Source organism: Capricornis sumatraensis, chromosome 2 (assembly GCF_032405125.1).
Source record: "Capricornis sumatraensis isolate serow.1 chromosome 2, serow.2, whole genome shotgun sequence".
Taxonomy (NCBI): Eukaryota; Metazoa; Chordata; class Mammalia; order Artiodactyla; family Bovidae; genus Capricornis; species Capricornis sumatraensis.
In genome coordinates, this window is record NC_091070.1 from 201,110,958 (window position 1) to 201,130,014 (window position 19,057).

The window sequence follows — 19,057 nt, forward strand, 5'->3', positions numbered from 1 at the left end:
CATCTCCTTTACAAAACTCTTGAACAACCACTGCACTATATGTTTGTTAGTGGTTCCTGAGGCAAATGGGTTCTTAATGTTGCAAGTTGTCTCCACTGCTTTACGACCCATTTTGAATGCAAATAAGGAAATCACTCACATTCACTTTTTGTCTACATCATTTCACATTTCCGTGGTCTAAAATAAATATAAACAGCAAGTAATAACTCATTAGCAAAAAGCCATAAAGCAAGATATACACATTAAAATGATGTATGTAACATTACCACAAATATTTAAGAGTATATTCCCAAAAAAGAATATATTCCATTATCAAAGAGCAAAATTCAGCAGTGCAGAATTACAATTACTTTTGCACTAACTCCATGTATGAATGTATCCATAAACAGTCTGTAATACAGTTTTGCCTGATTCTGATTTTATATGAATACTATCACATCGTCTGCTGCTAAGTCACTTCAGTCGTGTCCGACGTAGTTCTCTTTTATTTCCTTAAAATTGTTTGAGATTTGTCTATATTGATACATAGGGCTCTAGATCAGTGGTTCTCAACCCAGGAACAAATTTGCCTCCTTCAGAGCACATTTGACAATATCTAGAGAAATTTTGGTTGTCACAACTGGAGATAGTCCTGTTGACATCTAGTATGTAGAGATCAGAGATGATGCTGACTTTCCTACAATGCACAGGACAGCCCTATAACAAAGAATTAACCAATCCCAAATGTCAGTAGTGCCATGGTTGAGAAACTCTGCTGTGTATCTTTTTTACTGCTGTATAGGAAATATTTTGTTGTATGAATGTACTAGGTTTGTCAGCCCACCAGGCTCCTCCGTCCATGGGATTTTCCAGGCAAGAGTGCTAGAGTAGATTGTCATTTCCTTTTCCAGGGGATCTTCCCGACCCAGGAATCGAACCCAGGTCTCCCGCATTGCAGGCAGATGCTTTACTGTCTGAGCCACCAGGGAAGCCCGTTTTCCTGTTAACAGACATTAAGTTTGTTAAAAATCTTGTTTTGGAGGATAAATCTAAAGAATGGAAACCATGGCATTGTAACTAGAGAAGAAAGAGTGAAAAATAAGATTTCTACAAAAATTAAAATAAAAAAATAAGATTTCTATTCAAAGGGAATTAGTGAATAATACGTAATCAAGACCATCCCCATGGAAAAGAAATGCAAAAAAGCAAAATGGCTGTCTGAGGAGGCCTTACAAATAGCTGTGAAAAGAAGAGAAGAGAAAAGCAGAGGAGAAAAGGAAAGACATAAGCATCTGAATGCAGAGTTCCAGAGAATAGCAAGGAGAGATAAGAAACCCTTCTTCAGTGATCAATGCAAAGAAATCGAGGAAAACAACAGAATGGGAAAGACTAGAGATCTCTTCAAGAAAATTAGAGATACCAGGGGAACATTTCATGCAGAGATGGGCTTGATAAAGGACAGAAATGGTATGGACCTAACAGAAGCAGAAGATATTAAGAAGAGGTGGCAAGAATACACAGGAGAACTGTACAAAAAAGAGCTTCACATCCCAGATAATCACGATGGTGTGATCACTCACCTAGAGCCAGACATCCTGGAATGTGAAGTCAAGTGGACCTTAGGAACCATCACTATGAACAAAGTTAGTGGAGGTGATGGAATTCCAGTAGAGCTATTTCAAATCCTGAAAGATGATGCTGCGAAAGTGCTGCACTCAATATGTCAGCAAATTTGGAAACCTCAGCAGTGGCCACAGGACTGGAAAAGGCCAGGTTTCATTCCAATCCCAAAGAAAGGCAATGCCAAAGAATGCTCATACTACCGCACAATTGCTCTCATCTCACACGCTAGTAAAGTAATGCTCAAAATTCTCCAAGCCAGGCTTCAGCAATATGTGAACGGTGAACTTCCAGATGTTCAAGCTGGTTTTAGAAAAGTCAGAGGAACCAGAGATCAGATTGCCAACATCTGCTGGATCATCAAAAAAGCAAGAGAGTTCCAGAAAAACATCTATTTCTGCTTTACTGACTATTCCAAAGCCTTTGACTGTGTGGATCACAATAAACTGTGGACAATTCTGAAAGAGATGGGAATACCCTACCGCCTGACCTGCCTCTTGAGAAACCTATATGCAGGTCAGGAGAACTGGACATGGAACAACAGACTGGTTCCAAATAGGAAAAGGAGTACATCAGGGCTGTATATCGTCACTCTGCTTATTTAACTTACATGCAGAGTACATCATGAGAAACGCTGGGCTGAAAGAAGTACAAGCTGGAATCAAGATTGCTGGGAGAAATATCAATAACCTCAGATATGCAGATGACACTACCCTTATGGCAGAAAGTGAAGAGGAACTAAAGAGCCTCTTGATGAAACTGAAAGAGGAGAGTGAAAAAGTTGGCTTAAAGTTCAACATTCAGAAAACGAACATCATGGCATCTGGTCCCATCACTTCATGGCAAATAGATGGGGAAACAGTGTCAGACTTTATTTTGGGGGGCTTCAAAATCGCTGCAGATGATGATTGCAGCCATGAAATTAAAAGACACTTACTCCTTGGAAGGAAAGTTATGACCAACCTAGATAGCATATTGAAAAGCAGAGACATTACTTTGCCAACAAAGGTCCGTCTAGTTAAGGCTATGGTTTTTCCAGTGGTCATGTATGGATGTGAGCGTTGGACTGTGAAGAAAGCTGAGCGCTGAAGAATTGATGCTTTTGAACTGTGGTGCTGGAGAAGACTGTTGAGAGTCCCTTGGACTGCAAGGAGATCCAACCAGTCCATCCTAAAGGAGATCAATCCTGGGTGTTTGTTGGAAGGACTCATGCTGAAGCTGAAACTCCAATACTTTGGCCACCTCATGTGAAGAGTTGACCCATTTGAAAAGCCTCTGATGCTAGGAGGGATTGGGGGCAGGAGGAGAAGGGGACGACTGAGGATAAGATGGCTGGATGGCATCACTGGCTCGATGGTCACGAGTTTGAGTGAACTCCGGGAGTTGGTGATGGACAGGGAGGCCTGGCGTGCTGTGATTCATGGAGTCACAAAGAGTCATACATGACTGAGTAACTGAACTGAAGTAATTCATTTAAAAAGAAAATACAGAAGGAGCAGAATTGGAGGGTAGAAGATAAAGAGGTCTTAGTACCAAAGAGATGGGTGAGGTAAATTAGAGGTATGCCTTTGGAAACAGCGGTGGTAGTTGAGATTTATGAAAGTAATATATTCAGAGAGGAGGTGTGTGGAATAGCAATAAGGGGGATTAAGAAGTGATTAGTTGAAAAAGATTGGGATATATCAAGAAAGAATAAAATTTCTTTTCTTTTATTTAAATGGCCATGCTATACAACATGCAGGATCCTAGTTCCCAAATCAGGGATCTAACCTACGCCCCCTGTAGTAGAAATGTCTCTTAACCACTGGACTGCCCAAAAAGTCTGGCACATATATTTTTAAACGGTAGCTGTTAGTAAATGTGGGTGAGAGCTTTGTTCCTGGCAGTTTGATATTACCTTCCAAGGATAAGAGAATGAATCGATGATGCCTGGTACACTGTTCTTGAAGAAGAAGGAGCCAGGCGTGAGGGTAGTCTTGTAGGATTTGGGCTTTAATGTGTGTGGAATCTGAGAGTAAGAAATTTGTGTAGAGAAGGGATTCTGAGAAGGTACAACAGTGTTGCCGTGGCTTTGAGTCTTACCAAATTCTCCAGTAAAAGCAGAGCTCCCTTTAATATCAGGAGCAGTATTAACATGTATATTTTCACTACTTATATTTAGCACTGTACTGGAGATCCTAGCAAGTGCAATAAGTCAAGAAAGAGAAATAAAATGCATTATAAATAAACAGAAAGAAATAAAAGTTTCTATTCACAAGTGACATGATTGCTTACATAAATCTTAAGGACTCTAAAGAATTAACAAGGTTTTAGGCTACAGCATTAATTTAAGTCATATTTTTATATACAGTTGATCCTTGAACAACATGCTGTTCAAGAGTTTGAGCTTGCATGTCCATTTGTATGGAGATTTTTTCAGTAGTATATACTATAGTTGCAGTATATGATCTGCAATTGATTGAATCCACAGATCAGAACTCAACAGCTTATATGTATACAGAGGGCTTTTTACAAAATTCCAAAAAACCTTTGAAAATTGCTTAGGAATAAATTTAACAGAAGATGTGAGAGACTTTAATATTGAACCACAGAATATTGCCAAGGGAAATTAAAGATCTAAATAAGAGATACATTTTGAATGGGAGGCTTTGAATTAGAAGATTCAACATGGTTAGGACATCAGTTCTATGGACTGTACAACCCCAGCAAGCATGCTTTCTTATATTGAAATAAAAAGACCTAGAATATCTAAAGCAATCTTGAAAAAGAACAGTCAGAGAGTTTATACTTGCTAACGTGAAGACTTTGTATAACGCGACACTATTCAAAATGATATGACATTATTGTGCATATAGATTGATGATGCTGCTGCTGCTGCTAAGTCGCGTCAGTCGTGTCCAACTCTGTGCGACCCCAGAGACGGCAGCCCAACAGGCTCCTCTGTTCCTGGGATTCTCCAGGCAAGAATACTGGAGTGGGTTGCCATTTCCTTCTCCAATATAGGGCAGAATAGAGAAGCCAGAAATAAACCTTCATTAATATGTTCCTCTGATTTTCAACAGAAGTATCAAAGCAAGCCAATCAGTGGAGAAAGAAAGGTTTTTAACACATTGTGCTGGGACTGTGTATCTATCTATATATAGGTATAGATGCTGCAAGTGTGTGTGTGCTTAGTCGTATCCGACTCTTTGAGATCCCGTGGACTGTAGCCTGCCAGGCTCCTCTGTCCATGGGATTCTCCAGGCAAGAATACTGGATTGGGTTGCCATGCCCTTCTCCAGGGGATCTTCCCTACCCAGGTTTCCCACATTGTAGGTGGATTCTTTACCATCTGAGCCACCAGGGAAATCCAAGAATACTGGAGTGGGTAGGCTATCCCTTCTCCAGGGGACCTTTCTCATGCAGGAATCAAACTGGGGTCTCCTGCATTGTAGGCGGATTCTTTACCCAGCTGAGTGACCAGGGTAGCTTCTCTGATGGCTACCCCATCTATACCTATACTTTCTCTTAGGTATAGATGGGGCTTCCCTGGTGACTCACATGGTAAAGAATCTGCCTGCATGCAGGAGACCCAGGTTTGATCCCTGGGTAGGAAAAAGATCCCCTGGAGAAAGGGAATGGCAGCCCATTCCAGTATCCTTGCCTGGAGAATTCCATGAACAGAGGAGCCTGGCGAGCTACAGTCCATGGGGTCACAAAGAGTTGGACACAACTGAGCAACTAACACAACACAGGTATGAGTATATATCTTCTCTGCTCCTGTTGCCTAGCATATAAAAAATGAATTTGAGATGGTTTATAGACCTATGGTAAGGCCTGAAGTGAAGAGAACTTCACTGTCTCACATAGGGGATTTTTTAAAAAGATTTATTTGGACCTAGGAAACAGTAACCATAAAGGAAAACACTGATAAATTGGGCTTCATCCAAACTTAAGACTTCTGCTTATCTCACAGACTCAGGAAAATATTTGCAGAACATAGATTTGAAAAGGGGCCTGTGGCCATAATATGAGTAACTCCTACAAATCAGTATTTTAAAATTATAAACAAGATTTGAACAAATGTTTCACAAGGAAGATATAAGAATGGCCAATAGGCACATGAAAAAATGGTCAGTGTTATTAGTCATAAAGGAAGTGTGGAAATTTAAATTAAGACCATTATGAGATATTGCTGTACAGACTGGCTAATATTTAAAGTCTGAAAACACTAAATTTGGTGACATTTTGAGTACTTGGAGCTCTCATGTAGGTGTGTGTAGTAGTACTGCCATTTTGGGAAAAGGAAAATATGGCAGTTTCTTATAAAATTAAACATAAATCTGGTGACCCAGTACTTGCACTTCTGTGTATTTACTAAAGAGAAATGGAAGTCTATGTACATTTATTGTAAATTTTTTCATAATACTACAAAACTGGAAACTTCTTTTTTTTTCTTTCGGTGGCCATGCCATGTGGCCTGTAGGATCTTAATTTGCCAACCAGGGATTGAATCCAGGCCCTCAGCAGTGAAAGCATGGAGTCCTAACTGCTGGACTCCCAGAGAATTCCCAGCAAACCATTTAAATGTCTGTAGAAACAGGAATAGAAAAATTGTGGTGTAATCATGTAATGGACAACTTAATACTGTGCAACCCCATGGACTGCAGCCTGCCAGGCTCCTGTGTCCATGGAATTTTTCAGGCAAGAATACTGTAGTGGGTTGCCATTTCCTACTCCAAGGGATCTTCCCAACCCAGTCTCTTGTGTCTTCTGCACTGGCAGATGGATTCTTAATGGACTACTTATTCAGTAATAAAAAAAGAATGACTGGATAAAACACAATGAATCTCATTGAAGCTTTACACAATAGAGTACATACTGCATGATTCCATCTATATGACATTCTAGAACAGCCTTCCCAGGTGTGTTAGTAGTAAGAAGTCTGCCAGCCAAGCAGGAGACATGACTCTAAATGCGTGATGTATAGGAATTCTTTGTATTACTTCCAAGTCTGAAATTACAGGATTGAAGAGCCAGAAACTACATGGACATCACCTACAACAAAATAAACTGAGGTATTGCAGCATAGGGGCAAATCGCTGAAAGCTATAAAACTTGAATAATAATTAGGTATTAGCGTTTGTGCAGGAGAAATTGAAGGAAACAACAGGGCATCAAGCAACCCCAGGATTTTCATAAGAGCCAGGAATTATTCTGGAAAGCTTACAGAACATTTGAGAACAGCAGCTAGAAATTAGGGGTGGTTTTCCATATTCCCAAAACTAGTAAATACAGAGGTATTCTGGGATAAGGTTTGAAGGGTCTAAGTGGATCAATTAGGAGAGAGAAATCTTTGAGTAATTTGAACAAGGAAAGTTAATATAAAGAACTGTAACAAGATAGGATAATGAGTGATTGGCTAGCAAAAAGTAAAGAGAACTCTAAATATAAAGAATACAGAGTTCTGGGATTTCCCTAGTGGTCTAGTGGTCAAGAGTCTGCTTTGTAGTGCAGGAGATGCAAATTCGATCCCTGATTGAGGAACTAAGATCCCACATGCTGTGGAGCAACTAAGCCTGTGTGTCACAACTAGACAGCCTATACTCTGCAACTAAAGTCCATGCACCGCAGGCAACAAAAGATCTGGCATGATGCAATGAAGATCCTGCATGCCACAACTAAGACCTGATGCGGCCAAATAAGTAAATATATTTTTTAAATATGTAGAATTCTAAGGTAACGAATTAGCAGATATAAGGAGCTGCCACAAACCCTAGGGCTAAGACAGAGTGCCCAAGAGTGTTCCCTTGCCCCATCACCTCTCCCACGATTGAGATCAAGACCTTGTTGGAAAGGCCTAGCTGTGGTTCACTGGATGGCAAAGCAGTTGGTAAGGTGCTTCTTTAGGGAATATACTGGAAATATGCCCTTTAGAGTACCTCATAAAGCTGTTTGTGGGAGATGTCAGTGCTATAAAACCACTCAAGTCAGTGCTCACTTGTACCTTAGAACCCAGCTTAGAGCAGGAGCAGGGTGCTAAAGGAGTCTGTTGAGTAAGCACACAGGAACAAGAAGCAAAAATCTCTCCTTGCTGTCTACTGACAAAATTACCATGCCAGCAAATTAACAAAGGGAGTTTGTTTTTTTTTTAAGTGCCCAGATAAATTTACATGGAGCAAGCAGAAAGGATGACTGGAACCAAGAGGCAATAAAATGATAACCAGCACAGAGTTCTATCCCTTTTAATCATAACTAGCCAGTGCTCCCATCCAAAACAAAGCCCCTCACTGAGAACAAAACTGTTGGGAATAGAATCCAGACTGAGCTGCAGAGACAGACTATAGAGACAAAGGGAAGAAAAGGTTCATATAGAAGGCACGGGGAGGGGGTGGTGAGCTAGGATATCAAAGAAAGTATGCCATCGTCCTTTTGAGCACTCCATGGAAACAACAGAAGAGAGAGCTATGAAGAGTGATATTAGAAAGCTATCTTGATCCACATTCACAAAAATTGATCACATAAAAATGGAACAACATGAAAGGATCAAGATAGTAAGGAACAGAATATCATTTCTATAGACCTTGCAAAGTATACCTGTAAGATGTGCACAATACAGATAGGAACCATAACCTGCTATTTTAAAATCTGAATAAATGGTACAAGAAAAACATAACCAGAAAAATTCACAGTGCTAGAACTTGGGAAACAATAAAGGTTCAGAAAAATGAAGACTAAACAAGGAGCACAAGACAACAAATAGTAGTGTTTTCCAAGAATTAAAAGATAAAGGAAACTTTAAGTAAGCTGAAACAAATACATGAAATTTAGAATTGAAAAAAAGAGATGCAGTAATTTGACAAAAAAAATCCAAAAGCTCTCCCTTCAAAAGAATAACAATGAAAAATGTAAGTGCTAAAAAGTGTAATTAAAGAATAATTTCATGAAATACAGTAAGACTTGAAACTACAAATTGAAAGGACACCCAGACCAGTCATCCTTTGTATATCAAGACATAAAGAACAAGTGACATAAGAAAAAAAAAAATCAGATACACTTTGACAACAAAGCTTTATAACCCAAGTCAGTGAATTAACTGGATACTCAAGCAAGGAAAATGTGAGCCAAGCATTTTATACTCTGTCACACTTATCTTCATTTATAAAGGTTACAAACAAACAGTGTGTAAGAACATTTTATTAATCATATTGTTGATATTTTGTATCCTTGAAAATCAGAGGTATAAGAAAGGAAATACAGATAGAAAATAGAAGATGTTTAGTAAAAAGCCCAAGGCCCTCAATTTGAATTGGAAATATCACTAAGCCATGAGGTATTTCATCTTTCAAAATGTGTGTGTATGCACATGTGTGTGCATTTCCAGGCTCTGTCCACTAAAAAGTACTGAACACAATAACCAGTACCATAACAATGTCCCTAGTGCCCAGATCGTGGTCTTGAAATGCCATTTCTGGACAGGATATTTATAAGATAAGCTTGGAATGTTTTATTATACTACATAGCAAAGAAATAAAGACGGCTAGGCTTGTATCAAAAGGATTCAGAAGCCAAATTGAAGAGGTTCCCACTGGCCAAACATGGGATGTTTCATGCATCAATTAAGGGTAATAATTTCAAGTGTTTGATTTACATTGTTGTTTAGTCACTAAGTCATATCCAACTCTTTTTGCAACCCCATGTACTGTATGTAGCCTGCCAGACTTCCCTGTCCATGGGATTCCCCAGGCAAGGATACTGAAGTGGGTTGCCATTTCCTTCTCCAGGGGATCTTCCAGACCCAGCGATCAAACCCACATCTCCTGCATTGGCAGGCAGATTCTTTACCACTGAGCCACCAGGGAAGCCCTTAAATAACATTAAATATGATTAAAGCTGTGACTTCACAGTGATACCCCACCCTAGAAACAAGCATGTATTCTATCTTTTCCATATGAATTCTGCCACTGAATTGTGGAAGTGTATATACTAGCTTATAAAGAAAGGATGATAAAATTAGATCATTGTATTGCAGCTTGTAGTGAGTTAATAGTTTCAGGTTATGAGCATCACTGTCTGCCAACATCACAGAAACAGAAGCACAGCCAGACATTAGGTATCTCCTAAGGAGAAAACAAAACCAGCAAGTAGGTGCCAAAATAAAAATGGGCGAGGGGATCCTATAGCCTCTAGAACTGACTACCAATTTATAGGAAAAGCAGAGACATAAGATATTTTCCAGGTAATTTAGAGATTAAGAGATGTTTTTTGGAGACAAAACTATTTAGAGAGGGAAGAAGTGTTTTTTAGTTTGGTTTTCTATTTAACAAGGCTTATAAAATGTTTCTAGTTTGGCTGGTGATGTTCTATTAAATTGAGTGGTGATTACAAGAACTTCTTGCCCACTTGGTTTATGCAGTCTTCTGGGTCTGTTATATTTTACTATTTTAAAAAATTAGTAGAAAGAGATCAAAGATACCAACTAAATAGGTCAGTGTTTCCAAGACCCCTAGATGGAATATGAAGACTACAGGCCTATTTAAAACAAATAAGAATATACAGCCTTTTTCTATGTAGATTCCTTCTGCCCATACTGTTCCATTCAGAGGAGTGTATTTACCTGTCCTTTCTGTCACAGATCTGTCCGTTGGTATACTGAATTAATAGTTCAGATTGTGTCTGTGCTTGTTTTATGCTAGTCCGTCTCCTGTTGACAGGTTGAAAATAACACACCTGCTGGGGCCTCACTCCTGAAGATTTTAATTCAGAGACTCTGTAGTCAAGTCTGAGCATCTGTCTCTTTTGTTTGTTTGTTTGTTTAATGTCTCATGGTCATTTGTGCTCAAAGGCCATTTTCCTGCTCTGTACCAGATTGTAAAGTTGAGGTTTGGACATCAATGTCATCCTCAAATTCCCTATACAGTTCATTATTGAGCCTGTTGCTCTTAACACTTCTTGATCCTTCCTGTCATCTCTTCCTCTACTCATGTCACCTTCATAGTTTTCTGGACTATGAAATTGGTCTCCTAATAGATACTTAAAAGCCATGAAATATATCCTTCATGCTGCTACCAGACTTGTTGTAAACTAATGATCAGATCACATTAACTCTTCCTGAGAGATGGATCCCCATTCCTAAAGAATAAGATTCAACCTCCCTTAAAACTGCTCCACAATCTGGCACTTTCCTATTTTCCCAGACATCTCTTTCCCCAAAGAAAGATCCTCTCATTCCCTAGCACTGACGTTGAACTGTGTGCCGATCTCTGAACATTTGATTCTTTTTCATATTTTTCCTGTTTTGGTGTTCATTGAGCATTCTGTTCTGGAATTACCCATTTTGCAGCCTTGGAGTTCATCATTAAGGACTCTAATGAAACTTGTTCTGATAGAACTTCTCTTTCTAGTAGAATTGACTATTCTTTCCTTAATACTCCTTCCCTAATGTGAACGTTTATCATAGCACCTATAACCTTTTATTGTACTTTTGGCTCCAAGTTTATCTTTTTAGGAAGACTGTGTCCCTTGTGGGGATAAGGATTCTTCTTAATTGCCTTTGTAAATTCCCAGCACAGTCCCTAGCACATGATGTGCCTCTGCCCTAAAGCAGTCTTATTAAAAATGCTATGGATATTTCACTGACCAGATTGTGCTCTTTAAATCTGAGAAAAGTAATATACTTGTTCATTCAGCTTTCTCATTGGCGTATATATCCTATAGGAAGATGAGAATTTGCATGGTGTGTTTTTTTTTTTTAATTTTTAATCCTCTTATATTAAAGGAAATGAAAGCCACAAGAGCCTGAGATTAATGTAAGACCTGTTGATTGACATTTCAACATATCTGTGTTAATTCTGAATATAGTGTTAAATAAGTGCTGCTGATAGTTATTTGATAGGTTCAATGATGAAGGCTACTTTGCAAAAAGTGCTGAAATGATTAGCTTTCTGTATCAACCATTAATATTACCCTTTTTTCCTAGCCTTCTTTGAATCCAGAAGCTGGCAAACAGAATCAGCCATGCAGACCTATTGGGACCCCTTCTGGAGTGTGGGGTAGGTAGATTTTCCATTTTAAAGGCAAAACTTTAAATTTATCTTAGCAGGGAGAGGAGAAAAATTTCTTTATCTCTTTTTTTGTTTATCTCTGGTTTCTCTTCTCATCCATTTGCACATGGTAACTAACACCTATTAACTGTTACTCTGCCCCCCACCCCACCTCCGCCCTGAAAATACCATTGGGATGTAAACGTAATGGAGTCAGAATAAAGACAATTGAAAGCTTGTAGAACCCTGAATTTAAAATCAGATTTTAAGCAAATGAATTCTAAAGTATTCTTTGATGGGCTAAATAATACCACATCCTATAGAACATTTTGTTCAGCCAGGTTCTGTTTGCTGACTGTGGTGGTGGTATCCTTGTTTTTGGCAATTATAAATGATGATTGTTGTATAGGTAGGGGAAAACCTATAAATACATACATTTATATGTATACGTTGGGAATAACTAGCTTTATAAAAAGTTATTAGACAAATCAGTGTTTTTCAAACCAAACCTGATCCTGTGGCATTGGGATATTTGGCATTTACAAATTGTACTCTCCTAGATCCTATGTTATTCAGTAGCCAGGCATCTTATTAGGAAGGCTTTAGTGTATCTAAATACTGAGTTTGGATTTTGAGTTGCAGCATTAAGGGCAGTTGCTGTACCACTTCCCTTTTGTTAACGAATAGCTTTGCTCCAGTTCGCCTCATCAGAAGGTCCCATAGCAGACTCCTTTTTCCAGTTTTCTCTATTCTCTCTATTCTCATACTGACAGGAGTTAACTACCCTTGGATATATTCTTGTTTGGTATATGCCTGAGTGATCACACCACACGTGAGACCTGTTACATGCCTGAAAGATTGCTAACATCTTCGGGCTTGTTGGTTGAGTATGAATTTAGAATCAAGTGTTTGACATACTGCCTTTTTTCTTATGGTTCCTGAGTAGTGTCACTTTTGAGAATATCTATGAAGTGCACACCAGGAAATGTTTGTCATTTAGTCACAACTCTTAGCTCTTCATTGAAAGTGAGGCCTTCATTTGAACTATGCTGTGTGTTAACCAAAAGGTTTGACATTCTTTTGCTGTCCACTGTTGTGTTTCACAGAAAACCCACCTAGTGCCAAGCAGCCCTCTAAAATGCTAGTCATCAAAAAAGTTTCCAAAGAAGATCCTGCTGCTGCCTTCTCTGCTGCATTCACCTCACCAGGATCTCACCATGCAAATGGAAACAAATCGTCAACCATGGTTCCAAGTGTCTATAAGAACCTGGTTCCTAAGCCTGTACCACCTCCATCCAAGGTATGATTTGGAATCAGTTTCAGAGCCTGATAAAGCAAAGGTGGGATGAATAAATAAGAATTGAGTAAATTTGTTTTTTCCTGTTGAGTCACTCACCAGGTATTCATTTGGTACCATTAGCTTATATGTTTAGTATCTTACTCTGTCTCCAAACTCTCTACTGCTGTCAACTACACGTTTAGTAGGCCTCTCATACTCTAGCTTCATCTTACAAACCTGCTTCTCTTGATTTGCTGTTTTCATTAATAATACCAGCATTTATCTGTTTGATAAGTAGATGTTCAGTCAGCTGAACACCATGGCTGCTGCTTCATTCCTCCTCCTCACTCATTCCCCTGTACCAAGCAGTTACAGTCTCTGTCAATTTTTTCCTCTATGATATCCTATGTCTTTGTCATCTCACATTTACTATTTCAGTGTACCCTTCTATTGCCTCATCTCTCTGTATTTATCTTTCACTGAACTGTCAGAATGGTTATCCTAAAGCAGTCTGAATATATCACATCCTTTCCCATTAAGTCCCTTTAGTGATCTCATACCATCAGTATAGCAGAGGTTGGATAACTTCGGGATCCCCTGATGGCAGACATTCAAAGAATCTGCCTGCTATGCAGAAGACCCAGGTTTGATCCCTTTGTCGGGAAGATACCCTGGAGAAGAAAATAGCAACCCACTCTAGTATTTTTGGCTGGGGAATTCCATGGACAGAGAAGCCTGGCAGGCTAAAATTTATCTGTAAAGGGCCAGATAATTCATACTTTTAGGCTTTGTTGGTCACACAATGACATAAGAACTTTGGGTAACATACTCTTTTTCTTTTTTTTCCCAACCCTTTAAAAATGAAAAAAAAATTATTAGCTTATGGGTCATATAAAAATAGGCCTCAAGCCAGTTTTGGCCCATGGGTCATAGCTTAGCAACCACTGATGTTATAATACAGTGTCCAGACTCCTTAGCATTGGCATGTATAATTCTATATAGTCTAAGCCCAGTCTGTCTTTTATATTTTACTGCCCTTTCTTTCTCTTACCTAGGAGATTTTCCTTCACGTTTATGTCATCCTCTCTGTGAATCCTTTTCTGTCACATATGTCTAAAGATCTAATTAAGCCTTGTAGCTGATTGAATAGCATTCTGTCTCTAATCATGACATTTATTGCACCATTTTCTTCACTTGGTATAATCTCCTTAAGGGCTTCAGGTCTTTTTCATGTTTGTATCCCTAGCACTCTCACAAAAGCACATAAAATTGCTTGAATAAATTCTAGCCACTGTAAGGAAACAGAGTTTACTGTGTTATTGAAAATACTAATGAGCATTAATTCACTTTTCTCTATGCACCAACACTTGTTGAGGCGTCTGCCAGTGTAGGAGACGTGGGTTCAATCCCTGGGCCTGGAAGATCCCCTGGAGGAGGAAATGGCAATCCCCTCCAATATTCTTGCCTGGGAAATTACATGGACAGAGGAGGCTGGTGGGATACAGTCCATGGGGCGTCACAAAGTTGGACATGACTGAGACTCAAAACACTTGTCCTGTGCTTAAGACCAACACAAAGAAGTATATCATCGGTCCTGACCCCATAAGCTGAAAGTTTAATTGGGATGATAAGATACAACAGTATAAGGTCATATGATTGTATATAAAATAAAATAACAAATCCTAGAAACAAATCTTAAACAGATTTGGAACAACTGAATTAAAACACTCTTTACATTATTCAGAGGAGCACGATCAGCCTAGACTACAACCATCAAAGGAAATTTTACTGAAAAAATGTAATTTGAATGAATTTTTAGAGGATAGTCAAGATTTAGATAGGAAAAAGTCTGGAAAGTACTACAAATTAGAAGAGGTGGTTAAAATATTTTGAAAATAGAAAACTGGCCACATTTGAGGGATAATGAATGAACCATTCTAATTGCCTGGTAGTACTGGAAAAATATCAGAACTGATGGTCGTTATCCTAGTGATAATGAAGCTTTTCAGGGTAGAGATCACCAAGGGAAAGAGGATAGAAGAAGAATAAAGAATAGGAAAATAAGACTTGGGAAAATACTTATTATTTAATAAATATTAGGAAAATGACAACATAGTTAATAGGATTAAGAAATTATATTCAGACATAGAAAAAATGGTATGCTATCACAAATCTGCGAGGGTGAGTTTAAGATAGCAGCCAAGGTTGTCAGCATTTGTCAGTTGCTGGTGACAAGGGCAATAACTGAAAAGAGGGGGTTTGGACCTTAGCAGTTAGAAAGTTTTTGGTGACTCTGAGTTGAGGTTTTAGGAGAGTAGTGTAAGGCTGAAAAACAAGATTTCAGAGGATTCTATAGTTTTGTGGGTGGAAATGAAGGTAGTGGCACATTTGAAACTTGATAGTAAAAGGAAACAATATAGGTGCTAGAAAAGTTAAGTGAAAGGATGAAGAAAATCTGTAGGAAGAAGCCTGTGGGGACAACTTTAAATTTACTTGAAAAGTCATTAAAGGAACATGACCCAAGAAGAATACACTGATTGACAAGTGGTGTTATTTTTAAAAGGGGTTTAGAATATTAATTTCCTTTGATACAGAAGGGAAAGAATGTGAATTCAGTCAAGAGAGCAACTCCTATAAAGAAAGAACCCAGCATGAAAATTAACAGCAAGACTTTCGAGTAGGCAGATGACACTTAACTCCTTCTTTATAATACAACCTTGAACAAGTTTCTAATGTTCTGAACCTCAACTTCATCATATAAAATGAAGATGGTAGTGCTTGTCTTTTAAGGGTTTTTGAGAGTTTAAAAAGTTTTCATAAGTGTAACTTCCTTGGGAATATCTGCAAACATTATGTTAAAATGTAGAAGAAGAATAAGAAAATAAATGAGACAAAGTCATAGCCTCAGGGGTCTCATATCTTCTATGGGTGAAGACGTGACAAGGAGAAAAGTCATAACACAGAGCTTAAGATCAGTTTAGCCCTGTTGTGGAGAACTGAGTTCAGAAAAGATAAAGATAGGAAAACCAGTGTGAAGTCCAGTTTAACTGCCTTTGCAAAAGGTAGCAAAGTCTGAACAGGGATGTGATGCAAGTGAACAAAGAAGAGGTGTGGTGATGGCACACAGTGGGAAGCAAAAAGAGGACGAAAAGAGGACACTGAGCATTCTTCCCCCGGAAGCTGGGGTAACTGTGGAACCATTTCACTGAAGGTAGAGAAGAAAGAACGCAGAGTTTTCAGGAAAAAGTTGGTGTGAGTGGTTCTGGGACTTTTGAATGTATAGGATGCTAGGGGGAGAGGAGATGACTAATAGGCAGATGTGGATGTATCCATTCATTCATTTTCTCTATGTGTTTAACAGTGATTAAACATTAAGTATCTGTGTATTTAAAAGCTGTATGTCACTAGAGGCACAAAAACAATCTCAAAGGGTTTATTTTGAGATATAGTGAAGAGACAGATACGAAAAATAATTGTACTGCCTTCTTAGAGAGGGTCCTCATGAGTCTTTACAGATGAGGTCATATTTGAATTGGGTTTTGAAGTGACAAAGGAAGGACTACCATTTGTTGACATCTTACTATGTTCCAGGACATTCACTAGGCCTTTTGCATAAAATATTTACTTTAATCCTAGGATGGAGAAAATTATGTAATGTGAGGTTGAATGCAGAGTTCCAAAGAATAGCAAGGAAAGATAAGAAAGCCTTCCTCAGTGATCAATGCAAAGAAATAGAGGAAAACAGTAGAATAGCAAAGAGTAGGGATCTCTTCAAGAAAATTAGAGATACTTCATGCAAAGATGGGCACGATAAAGGGCAGGAATGGTATGGACCTAACAGAAGCAGAAGATATTAACAAGAGGTGGCAAGAATACACAGAAGAACTATACAAAAAAGATGTTCATGACCCAACACAATGGTGTGATCACTCACCTAGAGCCAGATATCCTGGAATGCTAAGTCAAGTGGGCCTTAGGAAGCATCGCTACGAACAAAGCTAGTGGAGGTGATGGAATTCCAGATGAGCTATTTCAAATCCTAAAAAAAATTATAGAGTCAGGATTCTTCAACAAGATTTGTCTGACTTCAGCTAGGGCTGTTTACACTGCCCCAGAATACTTTCCATCTTGATAAAGGATAAAAAAGAGGATGAGAATTCTGGTTTTGGAGTCAGACTTCATGCCATTCTAAGTACTTGGAATATCCTAGTATTGGCAGGTCCTAAGTAGTCAACAAACTGTAGTTTTAAAACAGTAGGAGTTTGTTAGGGAGCAAGTAGGTGAGGCATTGAAGGCAGAGGAACTGTGTTACCCAAAAAAGGGGGAGGGGGAAAACATGCCATGTTTGGGAAAAGATAAGTGGGTAAGTATGGATGGCAGGTAGTTAGGAAATGGTGGCACTTGAAGACTAAAGCCAAGTGATGGAGGTCTTTATAAAAACTCAGGTGAGAGTTTAGGGGTCATATTATCAGCTACATGATTTTAACAACTTAAATGATTAGACAATTAACAAATAACTAGTTTTTCTAATTAAGTTCACCTGGGAACAGATTCCCAGTTGGCGAGTACTGAGTATGCCTACACCCACTGAAAAGACGGAAAGGAATTATGAGGTGAGAAAAGAATGAAGGATCAGGGAACCATTTCCTTCTCCAGGGGATCTTCTGACCCAGGGATCAAACCTGGGTCTCTGGCACTGCAGGGAGACTCTTTACCATCTGAGCCACCAGGGAAGCCCAAAAAAGGGAAAAGAGTTCAGAAAAGATAGGTAAAGTGCAATCTGTCATTTTCTACAAAAGCAGACTTTTTAAAGCTGACTTTTGAATGTAATATGAAGACAAAATTTTTGCTTACCCATTGACAGAGCTGTTTTATTAAAATGGGGATAGAAGTGTGTGTTACAGGGAATTAAATAGTAATAATGAGCAAGTGAAAGCAGATACTGACCTGTGCAAAAAAGTTTGTCAATAAAAGGATGGTAGTAAAAAGGAAAATAGATCTTTTTTTCCCCTAGCTTCAACTTAATAGAAAAGAGATTAAAGATACAAAGGAGAAATAATTGATAAATTCACAAAGGAATGAGAACAAACATGTAGAATGATAGAAAGGGAGGGTAGAGCCATTAAAGGAACTTGAGATGCAAAGAAGGGAATTGGGGAGAGTTTGGGTCTAGTGACTTCTGACTTCCGTCAAGTAGGAAAAGGCATGATCATTTGAGGTGGAGAGTTGAGATTGGTTTGGAGGGAAGGAGAAGATACTTTAAAAAGAAAATGGTTGATATGTGGTTCATTTTAATGTTTTTTTTTCCCTTCCTTTATTTTACTGATTGAAGTGTGGATGTGTACAATATTAAGAGAGACAAGGTATCTGGTGACCCTGTACAACTCTGGGAAACTATGTCTTTGATATTTGGCCTGAATAAGCAGCCATCTTTAGATTTTCTTCAGTGAAAGAAAAAATAATCTCCATTCTAGTTGGGTCATTGCCTTTTTCTTTTATTGGCTTGCATGTTGTTTTTGGAGGCACTCTGGAAAACAGTATTACATACCAGTTGAGTAACCTTGGACAAATTATTTAACTTCCTTAATGTCAGTATAGGCTTCCCTTGTGGCTCCAGGGAATCCGTCCTCAACGTAGGAGACACAGGTTCAATCCCTGGGTCAGGAAGATCCCTGGATAAGGGAATGGCAACCCACTCCAGTATTCTTGCCTGGAGAATCCCATGGATAGAGGAGTCTGGTAGGATACAGCCCATGGGGTCTCAGAGTCGGACATGACTGAGCAACTGACACAAATGTCAGTATAATTCTCAGTAAAAATTCAACATAATAATTATATCTGATTGGGTTAAGGATTAAATAAACTACAACAAGTATCTGGTATATGGTAGATAACTCTGTTAAGTTTCCTAAAGCCTACAGTATCTTCTTTAATAACAAGAATGAAACTCTTTTCACTCAGACCCATCTTTTGTCCTAGAGGTCTTTTGGTTCTAATTGTTTCATTTTGGAAAAACAGGCTTTTTTACTTTCTTCAGCCTCACTTCAGTGATGTGCCTCAGATGATGGGCTGTTTGACTCGGGAAAAGGAGTATTCTAGCTACACTATGTTGCCATTTGAGTTGGGGCCAGGGCCCACAAAGCAGAGCAAGGGAAGA

General features: G+C 38.7%; 1 protein-coding gene across 3 annotated transcripts in view; it reads left to right on the forward strand.

Annotated features, from left to right (window-relative positions):
• The window catches only part of GPBP1L1 (GC-rich promoter binding protein 1 like 1), a 64,167-nt gene that overhangs the window by 37,031 nt on the left and 8,079 nt on the right, over positions 1 to 19,057 (forward strand). For all 3 annotated transcript variants that reach the window (XM_068964134.1, XM_068964133.1, XM_068964135.1), the window contains exons 6-7: positions 11,558 to 11,630; positions 12,728 to 12,921. In XM_068964134.1, coding sequence (XP_068820235.1) covers positions 11,558 to 11,630; positions 12,728 to 12,921 — 267 coding nt within the window. The remainder of the gene's footprint in view (positions 1 to 11,557; positions 11,631 to 12,727; positions 12,922 to 19,057) is intronic.